General features: G+C 33.0%; 2 protein-coding genes across 2 annotated transcripts in view; both read right to left on the bottom strand.

Annotated features, from left to right (window-relative positions):
- Positions 1-361: 361 nt before the first annotated feature.
- Positions 362-22,042, bottom strand: part of LOC134719236 (protogenin-like) — a 43,931-nt gene continuing 22,250 nt past the window's right edge. Inside the window, exons 11-21 of the mRNA XM_063582242.1 lie at positions 19,686-19,877; positions 17,850-17,972; positions 16,749-16,928; positions 15,336-15,588; positions 14,256-14,380; positions 12,434-12,601; positions 10,423-10,548; positions 6,664-6,775; positions 5,622-5,796; positions 4,257-4,403; positions 362-2,503 (exon numbers count right to left, since the gene is read on the bottom strand). Coding sequence (XP_063438312.1) covers positions 1,931-2,503; positions 4,257-4,403; positions 5,622-5,796; positions 6,664-6,775; positions 10,423-10,548; positions 12,434-12,601; positions 14,256-14,380; positions 15,336-15,588; positions 16,749-16,928; positions 17,850-17,972; positions 19,686-19,877 — 2,174 coding nt within the window. The 3' untranslated portion in view covers positions 362-1,930. The remainder of the gene's footprint in view (positions 2,504-4,256; positions 4,404-5,621; positions 5,797-6,663; positions 6,776-10,422; positions 10,549-12,433; positions 12,602-14,255; positions 14,381-15,335; positions 15,589-16,748; positions 16,929-17,849; positions 17,973-19,685; positions 19,878-22,042) is intronic.
- LOC134719235 (uncharacterized) lies at positions 7,160-9,790 on the bottom strand. Its single transcript, XM_063582240.1, has 2 exons — positions 9,251-9,790; positions 7,160-8,585 (listed from the first exon to the last, which is right to left on the bottom strand). The coding sequence occupies exons 1-2, from the start codon at positions 9,362-9,364 to the stop codon at positions 7,314-7,316; spliced, it is 1,386 nt and encodes a 461-aa protein (XP_063438310.1). The 5' UTR covers positions 9,365-9,790; the 3' UTR covers positions 7,160-7,313.

Here is a 22,042-nt window from a genome sequence, read left to right as displayed (position 1 = left end):
AAGTCTTACCCTACAAAAATTAGGAAATAAGCTGTAACATCAGTTTGTATTTCCTTCTTAAATATTGAGGCTTTCGCATAAAACAAATCTGGTTTTGAAAAATGTCATTATTCTAAATCTTTTTTTAACTGACGAATTCACTATTTCATATAACATATATAAAAATGAGCAACAAACTAAATGGGGCCAAATATATATTTAGAAATTATTGAATTGAATTGTGAAATTAACATGTCTTTCACAGTCTTATGAAAATTACGATTCATTCCGATTGATTTACAAATAGCACTATGAAACAATAAATATAATAATTTAAATATCTCAAAATCATAATTCATAGTACAAAATATCAGATGGTTTTGCTACTATTTCGAATAGTAAAAAAGAAAACTGTATAATTTTAAATGATATAAAATTCCATATACATAATACTAGCCACAGGTCAGTTATTTCTAGCATACTAATAATAATTTATCAGTTTATTTATACATTTGAGGCATTGGTGAACATAAGTTTATCTAAAGCTTTTAAAACGAATCCCTGATTTTCCAGACTTACAACAAATACATATATTGCTGGTCTCAACCCCTAAAAGCTGAGCAAAAACTTAATGTTGGGTCCAAATTTATTTTATTTCTACAAGCCTTTTGGTAAGGATAGCTAAAACTTTTTAGTAAGGATAGTACCATCGAAAATCTATTAAAACCTCTCTTGATGTTTACAAAACAAAAACTTATTTTCCTAAATTAAAACCTGCAGTTTCTAAAAATAATCAAATCTTAAACAGAATAACCTCATCAAAAAGTTATTAATTTTTTTTTCAGTTTTCAATAAGCACTGAGAGCGCCACTGAAAGTGGTAAAATGTTTCCCAAAAACTGATAATACACATTAGAAAAAAGATTTGTGGTACTTTTGAAAATATTACAACTGGACACCGAGTGTCAAAAGTCAAATCTACAAAACTAGTCATCAACAAAAATAATTCTACAAGTTGAGTTAAATATGAAATACAGTCCATAATAAAATAAACAAATATTTCAAATAATTTATAAAATATTTTCTATCTTAAAATTATATGCTAAAATAAATTACAGTGTGGGCTCTTGTATAATTTAGCTTTATATAGAGATGGTCATTTAATTCCAAGTGTAATACTAATATAAAATTTTAATATAACATTAAAAGACAATTGAGGCAATATAATAATTTGTATGCTGGATCAAAAATCACCGGTAATCTTTTGTCCACAGCTCACTTATTTTACCCTGTTATTCTTTTTCCTGCTTCATATGTTTTCACTTCCTTGTTCTACTTTCACTTTCACTTTACATCACTGCGAGGTCATGTGACTCATCTGAAGCTACTTTCACTTTTCCTCCTCCAAACTGATTATAATGTGAGATGATAATAAAATAGTCACGTGACACCTGAGGTATTTCACTATTTCGATCACATGATCGAGTCATGTGATCCTTGAGGTATATAAATGAATAATAACAACGATTATTCATAAAAAATGCAGTCTTTGTCTGCTAATAATAATATATAGGTAGATAAACGTCAGTGAGGTATCCTGTTTTTACGTATTCGACCAGGGAACAAAAATTATCAAGAGCTTATGTGTAAAACAAAGACAGTTTACCCGCATCATACCGAAAATATCATATAATAATATTCCTAAAATAACACACTATGCCAACCAACTCAAAAAATATGTCGTTAAAAACTTTTTAAAAATCATTTTGAAAAAAAGAGAAAAAAATGCATGTCAAAAAGCTTAACATACAAAACAGCTAAAAAATTTGTTCATAAAATCTCAGAGTTGTCTGCAAACAACTGTTTTTACTTAAAAACAAATAATTAAAACATTAACCAGTCTTAACAAAAGTTTGAAAAAATTAAAAATCATAAATATAATAATATGAAATTCATGCATCAATTACTTGTTGTGAGTTGACACGATGTTCCTGAGGCGATGTGTTGGCATAGCAACGCTTTTTCCCTGGGTATGGCGGAGGAGGCGGTTGATACGTGTACGGCAACACGACCTCCTCCGGAGCCCTGATTCTACCATTCCGTAATGATGGAATTAAAGAGTCTGAGGTATTAGATTGAGGTTTGTCCTCGTTAAGTGAGGTATGGTGGTTGCTGCCGACATCCGAACAGTCCTCCACGCTGCTAACGGACCCCTCTGTCTCCACTGGCGATGGAGAATCATGACATGACGGGGGACCGGAGGTAGACTGTTGATTAGGGGCAGAAATCCTGAGAGATGATGGAGGGAGACAACTCCGTGATGAGTTATTTCCCTTTTGTACATCCTCTTCGACGGGAGAGGTATGTTCTTCACCGTTTTGTAAAATGTCTAAGTTCTGAGGTAGATCCTGGCCAACGTGGCTCTTATCATCTAAGGAACTTGTTTTGGGTCCTTTAGATGAATCTTCTGATGTATGACTTCCATCACTTGACGCTAACATGGAGGCTATAAGCCCTCGAGTTTCCTGAAATATTGATCAAAAAGATTAACATGGAGGCTATAAGCCCTCGAGTTTCCTGAAATATTGATCAAAAAGATTAACATGGAGGCTATAAGTCCTCGAGTTTCCTGAAATATTGATCAAAAAGATTAACATGGAGGCTATAAGCCCTCGTGTTTCCTCAAATATTAACCATAAGTTAAACATGGAGGCTATAAGCCCTCGCGTTTCCTGAAATATGAACCATAAGTTTAACATAAAGGCTATACGCCCTCGAGTTTCCTGAAATATTAACAATAAGTTAAACATGGAGGCTATAAGACCTCGCGTTTCCTGAAATATTAACCATAAGTTTAACATGGAGGCTATAAGCCCTTGAGCTTTCAACAAGTTTGAACCAGGTCTCATTTTAATTAATAGATAAGGGTGTTCTGTGGGTGTCAATTGTTGATGTGGTTCATACCGGTAAGTGTTTCTCATTTTTTTGATAAATTAGACAGTGGGTTTTTCTGTTTTTAATGGTTTTACACAAGTCATTTTATGGGCCTTATATAGATTGCTGTTTTGTTTGAGCCTAGACTCTGTGCTGAAGACCATGTCCATCATTATACTTTATTTTCTCCTATAGGATATTGACACAAGACAAAATGCAAATGCTATGTACAATTATAAAGTTTTGAAATCACAAAATTAGAAATGTCAATAGCTTAATGTTTTTAATGGAAAAGTGTTTACAGTTCACAGTATTTTAGGAAGGAAAATCCTTTGTTAATGACTTTCAAATGATGCTCTGGTATTAAAATGTCACAGAGATCTTCATGGCTGCCAAGCAAAAGATCAGAGATCAAACTTAACTAACTTGTCATTATTTTCTCCGACTTTTAATGAACTCTTTACACTAAATCTGTTGTCCCATTTTAGGGGAAGGTTTTCTGCCTTCAAACCTCTTTAACCTGCCACATTCGTTAAGTCACAATCCTGTGGTTCAGTGGTTGTTGTTTGTTCATGTTTTTCATAAATAGTTTTGCTGTAAGTTAGTTCCCCTCAATTGAATTGTTTCATATTTTTCATGTCAGGGTTTTTATATCCGACTATATGGAAGGTTTTTTTCTCATTGTTAAAGGTTGTTCAATTGCCAATAATTGCTTATATCCACTTCATTTGAACTTTGGTGTATAGTTGTTTGACTGGCACTCAAACCACATTTCATAATTGCTACAAGAATTGGCGTATAAAATAAACCCTTTACACAGATTAATAGTTTGCATTCATTCCATTAAAAAAGAGCAAATATATGTAAAAGGATAAATCACCATGATCAAATGTGTGATTCTATAGATTAACAAGGATGTGTCCATAGTAGAAGTAGTAGTACATGGATGCCCCACTCACACTATACTTTTCTATGTTCAGTGGACCGTGAAATAGGGGTAAAAACTCTTATTTAGCATTACATTAGAAAGATCATATCATAGTAAACATGAGTACTAAGTTTCAAGTTGATTTTTTTGATTGGATTTCAACTTCATCAAAAACTTTGACCTAAAGCGGGACAGACGGACGAATGAAGGAACGGAAACACAGACTAGAAAACATATTTCCCATAAATGAGCATAAAAAGAACAAAAATACGGAACTCTGTCTTAGTTCCTAATCAAATGGCAAAATCATAACCTCAACATATCAAACTAATGGATAATAACTGTCATATTCCGGACTTGGTACATGTATTTTCTAATGTAGAAAATGGTAAATTAAACCTGGTTAAAATACAAACCTCTGGATTGGCTATTTCCCCTCGTCCGGGGAAAGCTGTGACACGTCCATTCGGCACATGACCATTTCTCATGCCATTCTTAAATGGAACATAGCCATTGATTCTTGTTCCATTAGGTGTGACGATCAAATTCCCACTGCCACATCCCTATAAAACACATCATACAACACTGTAGATTAGTCAGCTAGTACACAATTCTGAGGCAGAATTAGTCTTTACTATTCATAGAAAACTCCACTTTGTATCTTTTGTGTTTTTTTAGTGTTTAAATGTCATATCATGGCATTGCAAAAGGTCAGGTTTTTCTCTGTTTAAGACGTTTTTACCCTAAAACTATTGAATGTTGGATGTGTACTGATTGATACTATAGTCTTAGATGCATATTTTTTTTTAGTTGATATTGGTTTTGAACAAGCTGTCAGTAACTGTGAGTACTCTCAGATTTGTGTATTTTTTATTTTTTCTTGGATGTACAAGTACATGGCCATTTTTTGTTAGATATTTCCATTTGTATCCATCTGATGAGTTGAGACTTTTTCAACTTATTATTATAGTTTATTATTTTATAGTACTGTTACAGCACTGTCCTGGTGGAGGATTTGCTGCTTACAAACATGTTTTACCTGGCCACATTCTGTATGTCCCTATTATCCTTTCCAGTCTTTTATAGATTATTATGCTATAAAGGGCCTTGCAGAAAGTTGCCTATAGCTGTTAATTTCTGTGTCATTGAGTCTCTTGTTAAGAATTGTCTCATTGGCAATCATACCACATCTTCTTTTTTATATTTGTATCTTTTGTATTTATGTCTTCATGTCAACCGTGCTTTGAATGAATTAAGCCGTTTTCCACTGGTTTTCATATATTGTTTTTATGTTGTATTCTTGTACCAATGTCCAATCTATTTTTGGAAAGTGACCCAGTGGTTTTGTTGGCTTTTTTCAAAACTACCTCTACCCTTTTTTATTGGGAAAATATGCGTCATTTTTATCAAATTGGGAAATTTATAATGAAAGATGAATTTGACTTTAACTTCAATTTGCAGACCCACTTTTGAGAGGGAAATAAGACCCCTTATTGTCAGTTATGATACATTAATAGACCCCCAAATCTGCACATATAGTCATTTTAGGCATGAAAATGGTTTAAATGAGTGTTTTTCAGTTTTAATTCATGCACAATTACTACTGAGACTGCATTGTTTGGGAAAAAAGTTGTCTTTTTGGGAATAATTTTAAGCCATTTTTTTTTAAATTGGGAATTTTCTCCAGGGGAAGAAGCCTTTATTCTCCATTGATTTAAGGCAAACAATATCACTGCTGACCTCAAACTTTTTTTTTCTTTAAGTAGTTGTTGTGAACTGACCTTGGAGTCACAATTTTGATTCTCTGTCAGAATTGGTGTGAACAGCTCCATCTGGTGGTGATCCAATAAACTCTGTTCTGCTGGACCAGTCACATGACCGTTACCATGGTTTGGTATGTGGCCATTACCATGGTAACAAGTTGTTTGTGTCTGTGGATAACTATTCTTAAAACATCTAAAAATAAACAAATAAATGAGGAATGGTAGAGACCAACTTAAGTTAGAGAATAGAAAATAAAAATTCAGTAATTTTTAGGTTTATAATGGGACACAATTCAAGAATGGTAAAAGTAACAAGACTGAATTTCAAACTTTATGTAGTAATAAGCATTCTGTACAAGTTTCATGACATTAGATTGCGGCAAACTAAAATTAGAGAACAGAAACCAAATTTAGGATGTACTGGAGTACATACAACAGTCTATACGTACAGACCTACCTTTAGGGTAAAACATATGCTCCCTCTGCTACAGCAGGGGAATAAAAACAAATAGACATGCATTTACTTACAAACAAGAATGTGTCCCAAGTACACAGATGCCCCATCTGCACTATCATTTTCTATGTTCAATGGACAGTGAAAATGGGATAAAATCTCTAATTTGGCATTAAAATTAGAAAGATCATATCATAGGGAACATGTCTACTAAGTTTGAAGTTGATTGGACTTCAACTTCATCAAAAACTAACTCGACCAAAAACTTGAACCTGAAGCGGGACAGGACCGGAAGGACCGACGGACAGATGCACAGACCAGAAAACATAATACAAGCCTTTCAAAGGTACACATAAGAGAAATTATACTAAAAATGCATGTGTAATGTTCCAGGTGAGGGATTTTTGCTGTGTTGAAGACAAATTTGTGGCATTGACCTAGCATTTTCTGCTCTTTGGTCAGATTGTTGTCTCTTCGACATATTCTCTATTTCCACTCTCAATTTTATCATTTACCTTGATAACAAATCAGAGAGTTATATGTTTCTGTTCCCTAGAAATAGTTCAGAAACCTTTCATACATGTCTTTGATGAGTGATGTCATTACCTGTTTCGACATAGTATGATCAGTATACAGATGATGATACACACAATTCCTATAAGACAGCCAATTATTATACCAATCTTCTGGTCTTTAGGACTACCACTCGGAGATACAACTGTAAACACAAAAACATTTTTAAAACATCATAAACAAAATGGGGCAATGCATTTTTTGTCAATCATTTAAATGTAAATAAATATAAGATTTGATTTAAATTAAAATGCCCTCCTAGAAGATTCACCATTGTATGTGCAATTACTTTTTCTTTCTAAGATCCGGTAACCCGACCGACCCTGTTTTTTTCGGCAATGGACATTTGAGCGCATTGACAGGACATTTGAGCGAGAAAAAAAGGACGTTTGAGCGCCAAAGTATAGGACATTTGAGCGCCTAAATTTTAGGACATTTGAGCGAAAATAAGAATAAGCGTAGGACATTTGAGCGAAAACAAGTCTTGGATAGAGAATTGTCTTATTGGCAATCATACCACATTATTAAAACATATTTTAATTGTAAAAAACAAAGCACTAAAAACAAAGCACAGTCATAAAACAGGAGTTTACCAACAAAAAGATTAAAACATCTTTTAATTGTAAACAAAGCACTAAAAACAAAGCACTGTCATAAAACATAAAACTCGGCAACGGCATTATTTACAAGTCTGTTCGGGCTTGGAACTTATATCCCAGGCTTCTGACATAAAAATCCCTCGTAATTTCCTGCTGGCAGTATTTCGAATGCAAATCCCGGAGATTCTGTTCCTTCTCCTTTTCTGTTCGGCTCTGCGGTGCATCAATGTTCAAACTCCGAATTTTTATGTAAGTCACAGATTGCAATTTGATAATAGTGTCAAGGAAAGTATAAATTGATGGATGACTGTGATAGAACTGCTCGTTATAATGGGCATGAAATGATTCGGGCCCATTGTTAGTACGTTTTAACGAGGATGGAACTTCGGCCCAGAGATGAGGGGGAAATAACGATTCATCTGTTATATAAGTATCAGTCAGGTAATCTGCAAATTCTATACAAGGCTTGTCGTTAGGTACAACGGCCATAAAATCTTCTACGAAACAGTCGGCTACTTCGTCTGGAGCTAAAAAGGCTATCCCAAAAATCCCTTTAAGCCATTTACTAATGTCTGAATCAAGCTCTTTGTATTGTTGACTAAGTCCAACTTTCTGGATTTTTCGCCACCAGGCTTGGCCTAAGTGAAACCTACAGCATTTGATCTCTATAGACGGGAAAAAATCCTTCATAACTTTCATTACCCGTTCTTCAAAATCGACGTGTACTGCTTTCGGTTGAAGTGTGTGACCTTGATCGGAACATAGCTTGACAATTGAGGAAAAGCAATTCACGTAAATTTCTTCAGACTTTCCAGGAAGTAAGCAGAATACAAGAGGGACATAATTTCCTTTGTTATAGCCATGAATAGTATATAACTGTTTAAAGAACTTTGGGCAATATTTGTAAGTACCATCCATAAAAATTTCCGGCACACTGCATAAACATTCAAGATTGGTTGGACACGTAAGAATAATTATACCAGTTTGTTCATCATTAAACTGCACAAAATTTTCAAATTTATTTGACTGAATATTAATCTTCTTTAATGATTGGTGTGTTTCCTCTCTAGATTTAGGAAGTGCAGGGTGAGATTTACGCCTCTTTCTATATATAGCCTTTGAAACGCTGCCAATGTCTTCAGACTTTAGATTTGCTTCATCCATGTTCTGTAACTCTGTACGGATAATTTTTGAAGGACGTTGAGCAATATCATCATCCGCTTTTCTTTTTGATCGTACCCGCAGCAAGTGACGTTCATTGTCACGATCACTGGTATCATGGTTATGAGTATTTTTCTGTTGAATTATAACGGTTCCGGTACAATCCGTCCTCAGTCTTGCTTTGCAACCTTTTGCCTGAAAAATATTGAAAGGACAAATACAATTGAAGTGTTTAAATGCTTTTTCATTTGCTATTGCAAGACATAAAAATAAGATGTAGTATGAATCCTAAAAAGACAACTCCTCATCCAAGACACAATATAATTAAAACAAGCAATTATATATTGTATATATACACTGTAAAAATTGTGTTTAGGGCCTAAACACTTTTCTATACACATTTCATGTTATACAATTGGTTACATGTTTAGGCTCTAAGCATGTGGGGCATTACATGTTGAAATTCATAACATGTTTAGAATGGGAACACCACAGACATTTATGTGTTTAGCTTCTAAACATTTTCCTAAACATGTTTAGATCTAAACATGTTTAGGAAATGTTTAGGCTCTAAGCACAATTTTTACAGTGTATTGTATGAATATTGTAAAGTGCCTAGAAAATCAACCTAACAATGTTATATAGGTTACAGTACGACCTTCAACATGGAGCCTTGATACCTAACCCTATATGTGGTAGCTTATATTCAAATGTGTTAAAAAATTAATCTAAAGGAGGTATAAGATAGACATATAATGATATAGATATAAATCAAAATTAAAAGAAGTTATGGAAGTTGAAGCGTAACAGACGAACAAGTAGTTTACATTAACATTAAATTTGTAAAAAAAGGTACTTACTGTACATCTCCAGGATATTTCTTCTCCTTTTAGTGTTTTGTCCACTCTATATCGGAAACTGTCACAAACAAGGCTTCTTTTTCCCTTATTAGTCTCGGTCAAAATAATATCCATTTTAACACGTACATGTATTATTAGTATTAAGATTTCAAGTGCCAAGGGACATTTCACTTAATAGATATATATATAAGAATTTTAGAACAAAGAAAATTTGCATAGCCAATGAATTATAGTAGAATTGATTGGTAAATAGAGATCAACTTAGGATTTCACTTACATAAACCAGCCAGAACCGGTCGAATTACTCTGGTGTGAAATAAAATAAAAAATATTTATAACTAAATCTTACTTTTTTTTCTTACTTTTAAAAAAAAAATCTTAATTCGTGTAAAATTATCAGGGAAAATTTCGCTCATATGTCCTGTCTGAAAACTCAGGTAAGGTTAATATCCCGGCGCTCAAATGTCCTATGAAGTCGGCGCTCAAATGACCCTATGTGCTTTTTTCTTTTTCGCTCAAATGTCCTATGCCCGTTTTTTTAGCCCCGACCCTAAATTTTTTATTGGATCTTCCAAAAAATAATTAAAAAATTTATCAACCAACCCTGTTTTTGACAAAGGCTTCTGATAGATGACATAATATTTTTTCTCTCTTGCTTAGAAAGCCAGAAAAACATTTTATTAATGTCAAAAGGTATCCCAAATAGGTTAAAATCCAAGAAATTTGCACAGCAGGTGCTTCAAAAACATTGCAAATGGCACACTTCACAGATCCGGACTTGGAAAAAACATGATAATTTTCAGGATTTCATTTACGATGTCAAAAAAAAAAAAAAAAAAAAAATCCCACCTACCAACCCTATTTTTCAAAATGATTTTACCGGAAACACATATCTTTTTTTTTAGGCCTAAGTTGAATTTGAAGTCCATGAAGTTGTTAATTGTAGAATGATAATTATACAGGAGCAACACAACAGGTGCCACATGTGGAGCAGGATCTGCTTACCCTTCCGGAGTACCCAAGATCACCCCTAATTTTTTGTGTGTCTTGTGTACTTTTATTTCTGTTTGTCTTTTTCTTTTTTAGCCATGGTGTTGTCAGTTTATTTTTGACCTATGAGTTGGAATGTCCGTCTGGTATCTTTCAGCCCTTTTTATAAGCAATATACATACCTGTTTCCTTCTCAGGGATTACAATAGTTATTGTAGTATTACCAGGTCCTGCCCCTGTGCATGCTAACATCTTCAGATAATAATATATGCCTTCAGAATACTGTAAACTCCATGATGTTATAGTACCTACAAAACATTCTTACTATTATTCAAATTGTCACATACAAATGGTTTTATATATAACAAACTTTAGGTTTCACTTAGTAAAAACAACCATATCACAAACAGTATGACAAAAACTTGTCACTTTTGGAGAGATATCTTATATTCAAAGATATTTTGTTACATTTTCCTTCTGGTTCCAATATCAGAGAGACCAAGAGGAATTTTACAATTATAAATAAACATGGATAGCAGCCAGATTGAATTCTGAGGAAACCCAAAGTGAAGGGAGGGGTAGAACAGAATATTACTCTTGAAGTTTGGGCATCAAAGATATATCCCACAGTCCTATGTTTTGACATTTCAATATGAACTTTCCATTCTACAATATAATTTTTTTCCTAACTTCATAGTAAAAAGTGCCATAGATTTAGCCATAAAATGTGTTACTATGGGAAATTGCATTGACTATATTTCCAGAAGTGCAACCTTAAATGAAATTCCAAAAGGGACAGGAAGTGTTTCAAAGGATGTAAACAAGCTCACTAAAAATTAAAGAAAACTAGGATATGAAAAGCTTTATAACATTTGACACAGAAATTTGTATTACATCATTTTAAGTTACAAGTATAATATCATTTCTAAGAAAACTGGTTATTTTTCATTGATTGTTGTTTTGTCATTGTCCAGTGTTATAATCCTTCCTATGTAACATTTACATTTTCTGACCCCAACACAAGAAACAATGAATGTGTTTTTTAATTTGATAGATGCTTTATGTGCTTATTTGTAAATGTTTGTTTGTTTTGAGATTGTAACATAGTAATGACTGCTGTAACCATATTTTGACTATTTTACTGATTATGTCTATTTTGTTTATGAATCGTTGTTTGAATGGATTTGGTGCGACTGTCATACAAGCGAGAGGTTTAGTGCTATAAAACAAGGTTCAATCTATCATTTCCTATATTTGAAAATGCCTGTACCAAGTCAGGAATATGACAGTTGTTGTCCATTCGTTTGATGTGTTTTTCATTTGATTTTGCCATTTGATTTGGGACTTTCCATATTGAATTTTCCTCATTCAGTATTTTTGTGATTTTACTTCTCTTTTTTTTATGTGTGTACCTATTTTACTGGACTAAGGAAACTTGCATGTGCGTGGACATTTAAGTTTGTGGTTTGCTCAAGTTTTAATACAAGCCTTTAGAAAAGAGGTCATTACTTGTACATTATATTTTGTGGATTGCTAAAGTCTTAATACAAGCCTTTAGAAAAGATGTCATTACTTGTACATTAATTTTTGTGGTTTGCTAAAGTCTTAATACAAGCCTTTAGAAAAGATGTCATTACTTGTACATTAATTTTTGTGGTTTGCTAAAGTCTTAATACAAGCCTTTAGAAAAGATGTCATTACTTGTACATTAATTTTTGTGGTTTGCTAAAGTCTTAACACAAGCCTTTAGAAAAGATGTCATTACTTGTACATTAATTTTTGTGGTTTGCTAAAGTCTTAATACAAGCCTTTAGAAAAGATGTCATTACTTGTACATTAATTTTTGTGGTTTGCTAAAGTCTTAATACAAGCCTTTAGAAAAGATGTCATTACTTGTACATTAATTTTTGTGGTTTGCTAAAGTCTTAATACAAGCCTTTAGAAAAGAAGTCATTACTTGTACATTAATTTTTGTGGTTTGCTAAAGTCTTAATACAAGCCTTTAGAACAGAGGTCATTACTTGTACATTAAATTTTGTGGTTTGCTAAAGTCTTAATACAAGCCTTTAGAAAAGAGGTCATTACTTGTAAATTAAATTTTGTGATTTACCTGTATTCAGGAAATCCACAAAAATTGGTATCTAACGACTAATATTTAATCTGCAGTATGAAGAAAAGAATAATAAAACCTACCATTGACTTTGATTGTATACCAGTCACCCTGAGGTTCCTCATCAGATCCAAGCTGATATTTGATGACGTATGTGGTGATTTGACCGTTTGGTATTACAGGAGGTTTCCATGTGACCACAATATTACCATTCTTCATCAAAGCAGACATATTAACTGGTGGCGAGGGAACTAAAATAAAAGTTGAAAATGTTAATAAAGTACATACACATTGTTGGAAAATATATAACTTATTTGTACAAGCTTTAGAAACAGTACGAAAACAAAACCCTAAATTGAATTATGGTTGTTCAAATCCAAGTAAAGATCAACAAAGGGGAAACATGAAAATGAACTGCTATGCCAAAAAACTATTCACTTTACCACTAACAGGAGACTTTATTTGTTGGCAGATTTCAGGATTCATCTGCATATCTGTGCACAGTAGATGTAGTAATTCCAGAATTTATTGAACCATAGTATATTTTGTCATAGCCAACACAGTGTTCATGGGAAGTTTACACAACTTTATTGAGAACACAGAGCAATCAAGATATTCTGAATGGAAACACAGCTTCGGTAAAATAAATGTATATAATATATGCAGTATTTAAAGTAGTATTTTTGAACAATAAGAACTAGTGTTGTTCCGATGATCGGAATAAGTCAGAAATCAGTTGGTTGGGGCTGGCGATGTCGATAATCGATTGGGATTTTGTTCAATCGATTGTCGTTAAAGTTTCGGGACTTTGAGCTTATAAACTTCCGGTCCGTTTACTGTTTGCATTTTATATGCGCAGTCAAACAATATTAACAAAAAATATCAGTCGATGACAGTAACAATGTCAAACATCCAAAAATGAAAGAAATAACCAATTTCCTTCTTTATGAACGTGACAAAAGCATTTGCAGATTGATGGAATGTTATCTAAGATTAATAACTTTGTATGAAATACTTTCTTTCAAAACCGGTACTTGTTACTTGAGAGCGTACGAATAGTTCTGATTTTAGACAAAATAATTTCGTTGCTTCATTAGAACGTGTTGCAAGTTGCCTTTTATTAATGTGTTATCCATTTGTAGCATCAAAAACGTCATATTCCTTTCCAAATTGCTTGCCAAACATCGTTTACTTTTGTAAATTTTCCGAAATTTGTCCGCCATTTATGAATATAACAATCACGAATCGGATACGGTTCAACTATGTAAAAATTTTGCATTCTTGCAATAATAAGTTCAGACGCACGAATGACACAATTGAAAGAAAATAATGATTACAAAAGTAATAAAAGCGTTCTACACGAATTAACAGACATTGGCTTAATACCAATGTTTACTGTTACATGTTATAATACAAATGCATTGTTTCATTTTTTTCTGTTAATTTTAAATTTGTAAAAGTTCTTCAAATGTTCATACAGCTATGTTATTGAAATTTTTTTCTGAGTTACACCATTGAAATTTAGAAATGTTAGTGTCACTGTTGGTAATTAATGTTGTAATTATGAGATAAAATATGTTCAATATGAATCTTGATTCTTATTGATTCATTGTTTTAACTGCTTAATAGATAATTATCAAAGGTACCAGGATCATAATTTAGTACGCCAGAATATGAAAGGGAACAAAAAAAGATCAAATATGAAAATATAAACTCTGCAATGATATGGAATAGTATACACATTTGACAAGTACAATGAGACTAAATGCATGATTTCCTTTAAGAAAAAAGAGCAAGGTATTATGATCCGATTATAACCGATTGTCGGTTAGTTGCTGTCAACCGATTGTAATAGATAATTGGTTGGTAATTTCAACCGATTATCCAACACTAATAAGAACCTACCATCTTCCTTGGTCCTTGTGAAGACGGGTTTACTGTATGGACTGGATTTACCATCTCTTGTGTGAGCTCTTACATCAAACTGGTAGGAGGTGAAAGGATGCAGTTTGTCAATGGTAACAGTAGTCCTGCAATCATACAATAAAATATTTAAAATTAACAAACCTTTGTGAGCACGATCACATACGCCACACTCCCATATTTACACTGGCCAAAAAAATCTAACTAGATTTTCTAAGTAAATAAACTCAACGTTCCTACTAAAGTGATATGTCAAATACATTATACCCTAGGCAAAAATAATTAACCACTAAAACCCAGTAAAATCCGGGTTTTGCTAGTATTTCCCACTGGGCTGGGCTATACTAATAAAACCCGGGTTTTTGCCAACCCTGAATACAGGGGGAAAAATCTAAATATTGAAAATTCAAGATAATCACTGGAGTCTTTCAAACTTTTTTTTATATCATATTGAAGGCATATCACTCAAAAGATTGCCTAGCCTACACATGCAGATTGTTACTTTTTTTATGGGGTTAAAGGCATATCACTCAATAGATAGCCTAGCCTACACATTGTTACTTTTTTTATGGGGTTAAAGGCATATCACTCAATAGAGCCTACACAAGAAGATCTTGTGTACTCTTTGTCAACCTTTAAAATATTGAAGGCATAACTCTCAATTGAGTATGATATCTCCCTTACAGAATTGGCTATACTTTAAGTCCTTTCTGAATTGATCCACTTTTCAACATTTGTATTACATTTTGGATATTATTATTCTTGGCTCAGCATTACTGAAGAGATTGCAGTGGCGGATCCAGAGGGGGGGTTCCGGGGGTGCGCACACCCCCTTTATTTTTGCCGATCAATGCATTTGTATCGGGACATATGTTTTGCACCCCCCCTTTCGAAAATTCCTGCATCCGCCCCTGGATTGCACATCTGGTGCATTAGACTTTGTACAGATTATGTAATTTTGTCTACACATGAAAATTATAAATTTGAAGACATATCCCTCAATGCAGGCCACAAATGAAGATTTTTGGCAATTTATTTAAGATTTAAGTCATAACTACCAACCTAGTGACAGTGATTCTCTTTTCATCTCTATCAGGATTGGTATGGTAGTACCGTACAGTATAAAAGGCCACATCAGAACCAGCATCAGGCTGTATCCAGGTCAAGGTCACTCTGGTTTCCATGGTTGTGTTGATCTTTACATCTATCGGTGGTTGTATGGTGGAGTAGCCGGTCTCGAACTCATCTACCACTGGGCCAGAGGTACCATGTTGGTTTTTGGCTACAAGTGTCACTACATAAAAAGTGTTGTTTTCTAAAAGGTAAAGCATATATAGGTTAATTCAAGCATGCATAAAGATAAACCAAGGTCATTGATAAAATCAAAACATGATGCATACAGATAAACCAAGGTCATTGATAAAACATGAAACCTGAACTTTACAGACATTTCAAGTTGGAAAAACACAATTTATTGCTTGATGTTCAATGTATTTTTCCCAATCTGCCTACCTACATGGAGAACCAGAGACCACCCACAGTCAGGTTCCTGTTGCTCAATCTTACCAAGATATTTTATATAAGTACCATGGGTATTTGGTTTTCTATGTTTAGTTTAGGATACTGTTTTGTCTTTCGATAATTTTTTGTCTTTTTCATTTTTTGCCATGGTGTTGTCTATTAAATTGTTTGTTTATAACTTGTGAGTTTCATCATTCATTTGCATCTTTTGCCTCTCATTTAAAAGCAGTAAATAGGGAAACGATAGTACTTTTAAAATTACAACTCTTTGACAGTAAAAGCATGCAAACATACGTGTATGTGTGCCTATAAATATTATATTAGTACTTATAATTATAAGTAGTTCAGACCTGCAGGTAAAGTCTTGTCAGGTCTGCTCAGGTCATAAAATATGATGAAAAGTTTAACTCGGATAATTTCTCGAGTATGAATATATGAACAATGAATGAGGCAAATATGAGAATGAGTATGAAATAAATGAATACATATCAAAAGATTATTAAATATTGTGAGTTTAAATTTCTTGCAAAAAATCAATGCAGTTATGTGCAACTCCTTTTATAAATTCATTCAGACCACAAGAAAACAATTACCACAAAAAAGGCTTGTAAAAGTTCATTTAGAAGGTGTTATGTTGGTAAATTTATCACAAGAAAATCATCCTTATCACTCCCTCCTCCCTGAAGTCTCCCTTTTGGGTCTTCATTTCTCACTACTGAGCCGATACACTTTTTTTGTCTCTGTAACTAGCTTAAAACGAGTACAAAAAACTTTTAGGAATTTTGTTTTAAATATTCATATTTCAACATAACATCTGCAACAATATCAACTATAATATCTGTTTATATTCTTTTGCTTTGCAGAAACATTTCTCATGAAGAATCTTAAAACATAAACTTGAGTAAAAGTTTGACCATAGAAAGTAAAACATGATCTTAGGTAACCAAAACGTACCCAAATCAGTGAGAATGTAATTCCTCCTGTAAGCAGGCAGATTGAACTCCTCTGGAGGCTCTGTACTACTGATTTTATTGAGGGACAACAGGTAACCAGTTGTAGGTAGCTCTTCACTACTATGTTGCCAGGTAACATTCACGGAGGTAGAATTTATCTGGTTTACTTGTATCGTCGGGACTGAAAAAGAGCAAATCATATTCAATCAACCAAATCCAAGATCCTGGACTAATGATTAAATTATGTACCAATGTTTCGTTACTATTCTTTAGGTATTCTTTTTTTTAGCAGATTTTGAAGCATTTTCTAGCTGTGTTAAAGACCCCTTGGTGGTCTTCAACTGTTTTTTGCTCTTTTGTCAGGTTTTTGGTGTTTAGACACATTTGGCCTTAATAAATAATAGGTATGTTTGCCCAAACGCTACTGCCCAGAAAAAAGCTGCCTACTCAAATTCTTTTATTGTCCTGATTTGAAGAAGTTTTTTTTTAATCAAAAAGGCATAAAGACTAAAAAACATCTGATACTTCAATTTCTTTTTTTGAAAAAAGAAAAGAAAATGCCTACCTACCTACCCACTGTCTCAACCTTTGGGTAGAATTTGGGCAAACCAAAATATTTTTAAGTGTGGCCTTTCCCATTTTAATTCTAAATTCTAAAGATAGACCATGAATGCCATTGTTCAGAGACATATGTGTTTCTCTTTCACATGCAGAATTAATTGAACAAAGACATCATGAAAACTGGTACACAAGACAATGAATGATTTAAGATGGAAATGAAGTTAGAGAACATTTGTAATGAAGTATAACTCTAGAACAGTAAAAGTGACACCAGCAAAACTCGAACTTGATCTGTATTCAGTTGTAATAAGCATTGTGTTGAAGGCCGAACTTTGACCTATAATGGTTTACTTTTTTTTTTTTTTTTCAAAATTGTTATTTGGATGGAGAGTTGTCTCATTGGCACTCACAACACATCTTCCTTTATCTATTGTGTAGAAGCTTCATAACATTTGGTTAAAACAACTAAAGTTGGAGAAATGAAACCAAATTTGGGAGGTACCAACGAATTTGATACATCCAAGAGGTAAAGAAAACTTACCTGGGTTATTGCCGGTTGAAGTACGGTAGTCAACCCACGGCCAGTCCTTGTTTTCAATACGACAGTAGCCAGCCTTAGTGGATGCCAAAACTCTCACACGATAGTCTGTGTCAGGATCTAAACCTAAAAAAATAAATAATAGACAGATGGTCATTTATTTATGCCCAATTATGTCAATTCACTTTAATGGAATTTCTAAATTTTGCAGGTCTTTCTCTTTTTTTCATTCAAATTTATTAAATATCTTTAGATTACAAATTCTGTCTTGTGTCAATTATCTGTTTTGACATTTTTATGACCTCAAGGCTTGAAATAGAATAAAGGCAACATTTCTGTTCACATTGAGGGAAATTTATCAATAAATCAATCTTCTAAACATGTAAAAAACTGTTTTAAACTTATTTAAACAACACAAAAGTGAATATAAAATAATAACAAAAATATGAATGCATTCAAGAACAATATACTTACCAAATTGCTGTGTCAGGGAAAAAACGTTTCAGTTTTAAATAAGCATAGCTGGCTAGCGATTATTTTGTATGAAATCAACCAAAAGGCCACTTGATGGCAATGGAGGTGACCAGACTTTTAAAGGTAGTACCCAACACCTTGACTTAAATTAATTTGGCTTGTTTAATTTTCATGAAATTTAGACAATATTTACTTTGACCCTTAGAGAAAATATAAAAAAATAAAAAAATTTGACCCTATCACTTTCTCAGGAAAAATTTCATTGAATAGATAGCAGTTTGACAAACACTCATTTTTACATTGAGAAACTAAATATTTCCTAAACAATACAATGTAATTAAAACATTTGGTTATCTCACTGTATTGTTTCCACCTTAACAGAAGATGTACAGGAAATAGATTGTGCTGGAGAAAATTATGGAGATATCTGGTATTGATTATTTTAGGAAAATTTGCATACAAGCTTCTTTTTAATTATAAAAAAGAAGATGTGGTATGATTGCCAATGAGACAACTATCCACAAAAGACCAAAATGACACAAACATTAACAACTATAGGTCACGGTACGGCCTTCAACAATGAGCAAAGCCCATACCGCATAGTTAGCTATAAAAGGCCCCGATAGTTAATTCAAATATGTAATTAAACATATACCTTCATGTGCTAAATATGAAGATAAACAGGGTAGAAATTTTCAGTTTACTTAAAACTTTCGGTTTCTTGGACTTTCGATTCTTTGGACAGACATACTTAACTTTTTTATTTCAGAAGATAAACAAATACAGAATTTTGTAAAACAATTTTGAATATCTGAGTTATAAAAGAATGCTTCTTAATTTGTGTAATAATTCTTTGAAAATAATTAATTTTTGTTAAAACATAATAATTCTACGAAAAATTATTTATTACATTATCAACATCATTACCTCCCCTATAACTGTATTAGTTGAAACTATTTATTTATAGTGGATTGAGAAACAAGTTATTGTAATTTATATTAATCCATCTCCACTTTACAGGTGCAACTGCTGCCTTGTAGGGGCATTAGTCAGCTCTTTTTTTAAATCTACAAGGGTTTCTTTAACGTGCAAGAGATATGGCTCTCTTTACACAAGTCAACTATTTCTTCTGATGGACTATCATCATTTCTCAAGACCATAGTTGCAAATGGTGTCAAGGGAGAGTCGAAAATTCAGTCCCTGAAATTTTCTCCCTAAAATTGGAATTAAACAAGGAACCTTTGTGTCTATAGTAGCCCGATGCACTAACCACCACACCACAGCTTTAACTGTATTGTATGCCCTTAAATGTGGCGTCTGTATTACCTTTTTAATATAAATATACATTTGTTGTGTATGAATTACCTGTGATAAGGAAAGACGTAGCTGTCCCTGATGTTCTTTCCTTCATGATGATTTTACTCTCCACTTTCATGTAATAGATCGAGTACTCGACAATGACTCCATTTCTAAATCTGAGTGGGAGGGGATCCCATTTGACTGTGATTGTATTAGGTGTTGTGCTCACCAGTCTTATCAATGGTGCTTTACAAGGAACTGAAAACATAGAAATATAAATAAGATCAATGGAAGCTCTCAGTTCACAATCAAAGTGGGAGGGGATCCCATTTTACTGTGATTGTATTAGGTGTTGTGCTCACCAGTCTTATCAATGGTGCTTTACAAGGAACTGAAAACATAGAAATATTAATAAGATCAATGGAGGCTCTCAGCTCAAAATCTTAAATTATTGTTTAAATTGACAATCAAAGTGTTTTTTAAGTACTGAATGGAAAGTAAAATAAAAGAATGCATTGTTTTAAGCATTGGTTGTAGTTGATTCAACTATAATTCTGGACAAAGGAAGATAACTCCAACTTTAACCAGATGCTTCGCAGGGCGTAGCTTTATACGACCGCAGAGGTTGAACCCTGAACGGTTGGGGCAAGCATGGACTCAACATTCAAGCTGGATTCAGCTCTAAATTTGGATTGTGATTAAATAGTTGACACAGCATAGGTTTCTGACACAGAATGAATGTGTTCTAATGAACTTAAATTTTTTGTTAGCAATTCACTATGCTGTTCAATATTAATCCTCTCAAAAAAATGTTTGAAGAAATTTTCTTTTTATTTATGAAATTTCAAATGAGAAAAATTGAACCCAATTTTGTAATCACATCCCCCTTTCCCTTATTCCAAAACTAATCTCAATTAAAATATTCTAATGGAGTTTGCAACAATAACTACTCATTTAAATACATCATAAAATAAACTGTAAATAAAATGTAAAAAAACTGCTTGTTATCACTGAATGGTAAAGATTATTTAAATTTATCAGTTGGTAGTAAAAAGTGAATATACATTGTATATTGTATATAACAAAGATTTAAGTTGATTCTGGACAAAGAAAGATAACTCCAATTAAAAAAAAATCTTGCATTAAGATATTTCTTGCTTACTTTTTTGGACAAAGAAAGATAACTCTAATTAAAAAAAAATTAGCTATTTCACAATATTGTGAAATAAGATATTTCTTGCCATTGCACAATACTGTGCAATTGAAAAGACTTGCTATTCCACAATACTTAATATAATAATATTAGATCCTGATTTGGACCAATTTAAAAACTGGGCCCATAATCAAAAATCTAAGTACATGTTTAGATTCAGCATATGAAAGAGGCCCAAGAATTTAATTTTTGTTAAAATCAAACTTAAGTTTAATTTTGGACTCTTTGGACCTTAATGTAGGCCATTTGAAAACGGGACCAAAAATGAAGAATCTACATACACAGTTAGATTTGCCATATCAAAGAACCCCATTTATTCAATTTTTTATGAAATCAAAAAAGTTTAAATTTTGGACCCCGATTTGGGCCAACTTGAAAACTGGGCCAATAATAAAAAATCTAAGTTCATTTTTAGATTCAGCATATCACAGAACCCCAAGGATTCAATTTTTGTTAAAATCAAACTAAGTTTAATTTTGGACCCTTTGGACCTTAATGTAGACCAATTGAAAACGGGACCAAAAGTTAAGAATCTACATACACAGTTAGATTTGGCATATCAAAGAACCCTATTTATTCAATTCTTGATGAAATCAAACAAAGTTTAATTTTGGACCCTTTGGGCCCCTTTTTCCTAAACTGTTGGGACCAAAACTCCCAAAATCAATACCAACTTTCCTTTTATGGTCATTAACCTTGTGTTTAAATTTCATAGATTTCTATTTAATTATACTAATGTTATGGTGTGAAAACCAAAAAAAATGCTTATTTGGGTCCCTTTTGGGCCCCTAATTCCTAAACTGTTGGGACCTAAACTCCCAAAATCAGTAACAATCTTCCTTTTGTGGTCATAAACATTATGTTTAAATTTCATTGATTTCTATTTACTTAAACTAAAGTTATTGTGCGAAAACCCAGAATAATGCTTATTTGGGCCCTTTTTTGGCCCCTAATTCCTAAACTGTTGAAACCAAAACTCCCAAAATCATTCCCAACCTTTCTTTTGTGGTCATCAACCTTGCGTCAAAATTTCATAGATTTCTATTAACTTAAACTAAAGTTATAGTGCGAAAACCAAGAAAATGCTTATTTGGGCCCTTTTTGGCCCCTTATTCCTAAAATGTTGGGACCAAAACTCCCAAAATCAATACCAACCTTCCTTTTGTGGTCATAAACCTTGTGTTAAAATTTCATAGATTTCTATTCACTT

This window comes from Mytilus trossulus, chromosome 5, assembly GCF_036588685.1.
Source record: "Mytilus trossulus isolate FHL-02 chromosome 5, PNRI_Mtr1.1.1.hap1, whole genome shotgun sequence".
NCBI lineage: Eukaryota > Metazoa > Mollusca > Bivalvia > Mytilida > Mytilidae > Mytilus > Mytilus trossulus.
Note: the sequence above shows the minus strand (reverse complement) of the source record. Positions and strands in the feature narration are given on the sequence as shown.

Excerpts from the sequence above, each read along its gene's own strand:
- LOC134719235 (XM_063582240.1), bottom strand. The coding sequence starts at position 9,364 with ATGGATATTATTTTGACCGAGACTAATAAGGGAAAAAGAAGCCTTGTT. Across the intron at positions 8,586-9,250 it reads AAATATCCTGGAGATGTACA|GCAAAAGGTTGCAAAGCAAG; the intron begins GTAAGTACCTTT and ends AATATTTTTCAG.